The following is a 7,769-nucleotide window of genomic DNA, read 5'->3' as shown; positions in this document are numbered from 1 at the left end:
AAGGAAGATGTGCAGAAGACAGGGGACACAAGATGGAGACATGCTAAGCTATGCTGACTTCTCCCAGTCTGTGCTTTTGCTCCAGGATCTTTCTTTTTAATAGGATTCCATCACTCAGTGAGAACACAGGACGACACTTCGTTATTCAGAGTTTTATCTACAGAATGGGGAATAAAACAGACAACCAAATATCCAGTTTGTATTTCAAGCACCTGACGATATCTTCCAATTGTTAATAGACGGACCTTATTGCAATTATAGATTTATGAACCTCAGAAATGAAACCACCAAAAATCAATCTAATCACTAACGGCGGTGCTTCAGGAAGGACTCTGACCACCCGATCCCACCGCGCATCCCTAAGTGCCCCGGCGCCCCACGACGCCACTCAGGCGCCGCCTTAACGCGCAGGCGCAGTAGCACTGCTCCGCCCCCACCCGCCTCTCTACGGAAGGAGCCACGTGCTGCCAAGGGGAGGGACAGCCAGACCCCCCTCAGCACGCTGCACTTGGTACAGCCCGCCCGCCCCTATCTTCCGCGCGCCGTTTGAAACCCAGTCCCGCCGCGGCGCCGCGCGTGCGCAGTGGCCAGAGAGGGCTTTTCCCGCCCTCCTGCAGGGACCGTGCGGCTGCGCGGCGGGCGAAACGTCATCGGCGCACGACGGAAGCGCTTCCGGAAGTAGTTCTGCGAGCGGTACCGGAAGTAGTTCTCCGAGCGGTGCCGGGAACGTTGCTGCCGGTGCGAGGTGAAGCGCGGGAGCCGCCGCCATGACGTCGGCCCTGGAAAACTACATCAACCGTATCCTTCTGCCGAGCGGGCGACCTGGGGGCGGCGGGGAGGCGCCTTTCTTCTGCAGGGGGCGAGGCTGGGTGCGGGTTGGCGGTAACATGCTGCCGTGGCTTATCCCGCTGCTCGGGTCTGCCGTGGTTCGTGACAGACAGAATGGGGGGTCAGAGAGGGCCCCCAGTGCTGCCCGCTTGTTTGTTACTTGTAACAAACTGTGGTGAGGGCTGTGGTGAGGAGCGGGATCCGCAATAGACCTGGCCCCTCACAGGGTGCATAGCGGGTGTTCAGCTGCCAGCTTCACGTCACTCCCTCAAAAGCCATGCGCTGGTGTTCTTAGGATCTTTCTCTTGCAGGGTTTTTCTTGTTTCTTTGTTTTTCCTGTTACTTTCAGTTTTATTCACAAACAATAAAGTGTTAAGCCAGCATCACTGATAATAATGAATGGTAATAATAAAACTGGGAAAATCAGAGCTTCAGAAAGAAGGGTGTGCAGTGTCACAGTCAGGATCTGCGCTGTTTTTAAGCTCCTAGCCTGAAATGGCTGTCCATCTCATTAATAAAACTGTTTTCATTCCTGTTCTGAGCTAGAGCAGTTAGTAATGGGAAGGGAGTCGAACTTTACACTGTAGTTTGCTTTTGTAGTGTTCATGTTTGTATGCAGCTGTGCATGTCTGGGGGAAGTGAAACTTTAAAGCAGGTTGTCAAGACTTGTTGTCAAATGTTCATATTAAATGTAGAGGGGTGTTGTTTTTTGTTTTTAAAGGCCTATGGTAGGCTTTTCTGACTTTTTTGATCTTATTACACATAGATGTTACAGAAAATGTTAATGATTCTATTTCATATATCTCTGAATGCTTCCTTAATGAACTCTTGTCAGGTACTGTTGCAGTGATAACTTCTGATGGTAGAATGATTGTGGTGAGACATTTATTTTCAGGGGGAAAGCAGGGCCTCAAGACACTTAGCGTTTTCTTGGGAGAACAGATGATTTCACAACTAAAGCCTTCCTTCTCTTGCCCTTCCCCAGCTTTTATAGCTGAGTGTAACATCACTTGGTGTGGGATACACCGTGTTCACTTTGGTTCAGTGCTGTGTTCCCTCCTGTGCCTTGCTGCCCCTGGCCTGCTGGCCTTCAGTGGCTTGTGTGCTGCCTTGGTGTGATGCTGGTGCTGCTCAGCTACAGCCAGAGCACTGAGGTGATATCAGCACTGTCACAGATCCAGGTGCAGTGCACAGCCCTGTGTAGACTGCTGTGAGGAAGGTTAAGTCCAGCCCAGCCACACTCAGTAAAATGACTTTAAATTTCATAATCTGTTAAATGATACAAATCAGTTTTTATAATTTTTCCAAACTCTTGTTAAAGCAACACAGAAATTCTTCCTTTTATATCTTCCATTTTTGTTGAGTAGTGTGGTGGAACCAAGATAACCTCCTTTAAAGAGGTGCTACTTAAAATTGCATGTTAAAAACTGTTTCAGTGCTGTTTAACATGTAAGAATCTAAGTTTTCTGTTCCTTGACTTTATTTTTAACACTGGATTTCTGGAGATTTTGGGGTTGTGGATGCCCCATCCCTGGAGGCATTCAAGGCCAGGCTGGATGGGGCTCTGGGCAGCCTGGTCTGGTGGTTGGCGACCCTGCACATAGCAGGGGGGTTGAAACTAGATGATGATTGTGGTCTTTTTCAACCCAGGCCGTTCTGTGATTCTATGAAATTTCCATACAAGGAAGACTACAAGCTGTAAAATCAGTTGTCTAGAGGACTTAAATAAAATTTTTATCTCTTATTCTAAATAATGTAGCTGTTAGTATGAACACTCAGGAGTAAATATAGATACTTGCTTAAGTAGATTACCATTTTCAAACTTTTCTTCTCCAGCAGTTATGTTTAAGACTAATATTAAAAACTAAATAGAGCATCTGTTCTCTAGTGTCTTAATATTGCCACTTTGCTGTTTAAGATGTCTGTGAGAGCAAAGACATCAATTTAAAAGGCAGTTGGAGAACTTTTATTTTTGTATGCTTATTTTTTTCCCCTCAGGGAACCCTCAAAGGTTTCGATCAGACCATTAACTTGATTTTGGACGAAAGCCATGAAAGAGTGTTCAGTTCTTCACAAGGAGTTGAGCAAGTAGTGCTGGGATTATACATTGTAAGAGGTGATAATGTGTAAGTAGAGCACTTTTTTTATTTTTGTTTAAACCAATAAAAAAGTTCAGTGTGTGCATATATATATATATATATATATATATATATTTACTTGCCTATGCAGTCATGTGTCTTACATCTTTCTATCTGTGGATAGCCCTGATAGAGCCATCGAAGCTGAGGCATATGAAGCAGCAAATGGTTATGCTTCTGTTGCAAAAGTGATTGCAATGTGAGGAAAGGGTCAGTATTTTTCTTCTTTAAGTCTAGGCATTGTGCAGATGTACTTTATTCCAATCTGTGTATGGCAGAGTCTATTAACAGAAAAAGAGAGAACAGTGAACATATGATAAGGCAGGTCTTGCACACCACGAATTAGCAAAGTAGACAAAGTTAACTTGTAATAGGGTTGATTTAGGGATGCTATGGGAGAATTAAGATGAGCTTTGAGGGAAAAGGGAATGCTTCATATTCTAAAAAATGCTCAGAGTTTCAGGCTTGACAATGCAGCAACTGGTAGCTAAAGCTGATGTAGCAGCAGATGGAGGGGGGAAGTTGACATTTGATGTCAAATGCCACAATACAGTGAGCAGAAAAGCTCATTGAATGCAGAGAAATGCAGAGTTGATGTGTCAAAGAGATGAGGAGGCCACAAGAGCAGTGGAAAGAAGCTCCGGTATATGGGCCTGCAGCAGCATTCTAAAAACAGATTTATTTATTTATTTACTTATTTATTTCTGGTCATGCCCAGCTTAGGTAAGAATTTTCATTTCTAATTCCAAGGAATATTCAGAGGAAATGCTGGGACTGAGATTTGTATCTAGATGTGTTTATCCAGTGTCATTGAGAAAACATTATTTTGGAAGGTCCTCATCACTTTTTACCCTTATTATAAAAAAAGCTCAGGGAGGGAAGATTTAAGTTGGATGTCAGGGGGAAGTTCTTTACAGAGAGAGTGGTGAGGTGCTGGAACAGGCTGCCCAGAGAGGTTGTGGATGCCCTGTCCCTGGAGGTGTTCAAGGCCAGATTGGATGGGGCCCTGGGCAGCCTGGTCTGGTATTAAATGTGGAGGTTGGTGGCCCTGCATGTGGCAGAGGGGTTAAAACCAGGTGATCCATGGAGTCCCTTCCAACTCAAGCTGTTCAATGATTCTATGAAAAAACATTTAAAAAAAAAAAAATAAATGACAAACAAACCAAGGTAGCAAAGAGGCCAGATCTTTCTTCTTCCTACTTGATTTTTTGTTTCACCATATCAGGCTGCCACGCTATTCAAATATATTCAATGCTTTCTTTTGTAGAAAAAAAAAAAAAAGTATATTTTTTGTATTCTTAACACATTCAGAAATATATTCATTAGAAGGAATATTTCTGTATTCCTGCAAATATTAACACACTGATGTCTGTATATAGGAGGAGAGTGGAAACTTTAGCTTCAAAAAAGGAGACTCTGAGAAGGTGGGGAAGCTACTGAAAAATAAACAGTCAAGGGATAAAATGTTTTCAGGCATTCCAGTGTGGTTAAAGGTACATCGTAGAAGCTTGCAGTGAGTATGCACCATCAATCAGAAAAACTCACTGTATTTCAAAAGCTAGTGAAGGTTGTTAGAGGGAGGACTATAGAAGTGGGAAAAATAGGAAGTATGTTTATGGCAGGTAGTCATGTGTTTTTAAAAAAACAAACACAACTTTATTAAAGATTGTGAACAAAAACTATTTTAAAAACGAACATCTTAAATGCGTATCTGTTTTCTCTACTTTAGAAGCAAAAACTATGTAACAGGCATCAAAGGTGATAGATTTTATTTCTTTCTTTTATGTCTGTGAGAACGAGAGCTGATGAAAAATCTGTATTTGTTGACATGACATTTATGCTCTGATACAATGGCCAGTTTTTAATCCAAGGAAATGTTTTAAATTGAAAAGTTGTTTTGAAAAAAGCTGTTAACAGTGACATTGATCCAGGATCAGGTTTTTTTCATCCAAGAATTCTAAAGGGATTCAAGTATGAAATTGGCATTCATGCTGTTGATACTTGAACATTCAGCTGATGTAAGCAGTTTAAGTTTGTGTTGTCTGAGTTGTTGGCATAGTGAAGGTAAGTCAGTGGTGGTATTAAGAAAGCTGCTTGGCATTCTGATCTACTAGTCATCATGGGAATTTTGATACCTTTTGGAGATGTCTTACTCCTGAACTCAGTCTCATCCTGTCTCTGGCTAGTTCTTTGTAAACACTGATTCATCAGGAAGGAAAAAATACTAAGGATTATTAGAAAGAATAATAGAACAGCAGGCACCATTGTGCCATTGCATAAATACCTGGTATGCCGTGACCTTCAGAGGGCTGCAGTAGGAAAATGCACAATGAGCAGAAGTCAGAATAAGCAGAGGGATGAAATGTTATTCGTCACGGAAAATCTGAACAGACAAAGGCTTTTCAGTGTGCAAAAGGCACAGCTACAGAGGCAGCTGATAGCTGAAATGATATAATGAGGTGGGAGATTACTATGAAAGTTTGGCATTTAAGTGCTAGAGCTCTACAATTAAATTTAAACAATAAAAACCAAGTCTTCCCTTTCCAGGATTTTAACAAATGATAACTTGTTTTTTATTACAGCGCTGTCATCGGTGAGATCGATGAAGAGACAGATTCAGCTCTTGACTTAGGGAATATTCGAGCAGAACCCTTAAATTCAGTTGTGCATTGAAAAGAAGAGAATGCACAGGGACTTTGTAAATCTTTGGTTGTACAGACCTATTTAACAATGTTCAACAGTTTTTACAAATTGTGCGTAACTTGTTTAATCACCAGGTTTTTTTTATTATGAATATGTTGTAGTTTCACATGTAAATTAAAGTTTCTACATTTTACTAAGTATGTTTTTGTTGAATTTACTTTGGAGATTTCATGCTGTGTAACTTCACTACAAAATATATATTGGGAAATTGAAGCAATATCAGGAAAGGGGGCTCTGCTATAGAGATCAAAGAAGGTAATGCATCTCTGCTCACAGGCTGATGTAAAAGTAGGTGCTGGAGCATTCCTGGGGAAGGTGAGAAAGGTGATTTCAGCCTCCTTTTCAGAAAAGACCGCTGACAAAAACTGGCAGCACAAAGCCCAAATAGGCTGATAGGCTGTGTGTTGTTGAACTGAATCTTCTTCAGTGAGGCAGGCAAAGGATGGCCTGCTCACAGGTCTGGTTAGGATTGTAGACAGCAACTCAGCGCTGCCAGGAGGGAGCCTAGTGAGAAGCAAAGTTTGGTTACCCGCACACACAGACAGCAGCAATGTTAAGATTATTTTTTACTTTTGGCTTGCATTCAAATTTTGTTTCTGTTTCAACACCAGATTTTATTTCCATTCGATGCTCTTGGTTTTGGTCTGGATTTGACCAAAGTGTGTGCTGGGTACACTGGTGAAGAAATCAAAGGCAGGAGAACTGATCAGAATGGGGTTCTTTAAATCAAACCTAAGGCCCGCTACCCTTCAAAAAGTACAAAGATGAAATTGCAGCCTAATAAAATTAGGCTCTACAATGGATTGTTAGGTCCTTGCAAGGGCGTGGTGCAGAAGAAGCACTCAAAAAAACTGTATTAGATGCAGGAAGTTGAATTGTAACCAGTCTGATACAGCATTTGTGTTCAGTCAAACCTGTGCTTCAAGTAAGCTATGCATAGGTCACCAGTGAAAGTTAATGATTTCTTGAAAAATTGTGATGAAGTGGATCAGTAGCAGAAGTAAATGGGATTGAAAGCAAAGAATGGATATCGAAATATGGCCTTACAGTTCTTAAAAATGCTAGAGAAGTCCCCAAAGGATGAGGAGGCTGAAAATTCAAGGGCGATGTTTATGTGTATGTCAACTAGATAAAATTACATGAAAACTTCATAGCTAGCCAAGAAAGAAAAGACAAGAAAAAAATAAACAGAGCTTAATTTTGAGAGGAAAAGTTATGTTCTCAGATATTGGAAGAGGTCTGGAAGAGGAAAGAGAGAACCACAAACTGTTACTGTGTTGGACAGCTATGCCAGCTGCTTTGTGCCATTTGGCTGCTGCTGAGGTTCCTGTGGTTTTCCACTCTGTACAGATGTAGAAAAGAAAATGTTTCCTAGAAGATAAATGATATTTTCTTTAAAAAAAGACAAAACTCTCCCTGGGGGGAAAAGTACTCAACAAAGAAGAATGATCCCCTTCTCAGGCTTGAAGGTGCTCTCAGTGAGTACTGACTACTGGTCTTAGGACTGTCAGGTGGTTCCTCAGAGTACATGGAGAGTCCTACTGAAGTACAAAAAAAGGTGTCAGTTCACAGAGTTGAAAACTGGTTTTTCGTGACGAGTCAAAATCAAGAGTCTGATAAATAACAAGTAACTGAGTAAAATTCAACGTGTCCTTGCAAATGAACAAACTCATTTTACAGAGGTGAGCAGGACAGAGAAAGATGATGCTGAGGACAAAAGGAAGTAGCGCTGAATTGGAGGTAATTGTCACAATCCATGACATTTCCTGCATTGCCTGATGTTGGTCACTTCCTCCTTTTGTTCATTTAAAAGATGTCTTGGTGTCAAAGAACAAGTCTCCAGTGAAATGACTGAGCTGGTTTATAAAAAGATGTGTTGAAATTCATTCGGTGTGCTTGAAGCAAAACAGAAACCATCTTAGTGGTCAAAGAGCAAGTTCCCTAATTGCAATCTGTGTGCAGAGCCTCTGTGTCCACATATATGCAAAGTTCTTCAGACATTACATGGTGTATGGCTTGAAAAAACGTGGATTCTGTTTTGATGACTTAGGCTGATAAGGGAGGCTTTCTGTCCAGCTCATCTTTTGCTATCAACTACGG

General features: G+C 41.6%; 1 protein-coding gene across 1 annotated transcript; it reads left to right on the top strand.

The window, feature by feature from the left end:
* Positions 1-682: 682 nt before the first annotated feature.
* Positions 683-5,806, top strand: LSM8 (LSM8 homolog, U6 small nuclear RNA associated). The gene is made up of 4 exons (XM_042872933.1): positions 683-798; positions 1,664-1,704; positions 2,827-2,954; positions 5,549-5,806. Exons 1-4 carry the CDS (start codon positions 768-770, stop codon positions 5,637-5,639), a joined length of 291 nt encoding a protein of 96 aa, XP_042728867.1. The 5' UTR covers positions 683-767; the 3' UTR covers positions 5,640-5,806.
* Positions 5,807-7,769: the final 1,963 nt, after the last annotated feature.

Source organism: Lagopus leucura, unplaced genomic scaffold (assembly GCF_019238085.1).
Source record: "Lagopus leucura isolate 7727_CA_CO unplaced genomic scaffold, USGS_WTPT01 Super-Scaffold_100008, whole genome shotgun sequence".
Classification (NCBI taxonomy): domain Eukaryota; kingdom Metazoa; phylum Chordata; class Aves; order Galliformes; family Phasianidae; genus Lagopus; species Lagopus leucura.
This window is presented reverse-complemented; position numbering and strand designations above follow the sequence as displayed.

Excerpts from the sequence above, each read along its gene's own strand:
- LSM8 (XM_042872933.1), top strand. The coding sequence starts at position 768 with ATGACGTCGGCCCTGGAAAACTACATCAACC. Across the intron at positions 1,705-2,826 it reads CTGATGGTAGAATGATTGTG|GGAACCCTCAAAGGTTTCGA; the intron begins GTGAGACATTTA and ends TTTTCCCCTCAG. Across the intron at positions 2,955-5,548 it reads ATTGTAAGAGGTGATAATGT|CGCTGTCATCGGTGAGATCG; the intron begins GTAAGTAGAGCA and ends TTTTTATTACAG.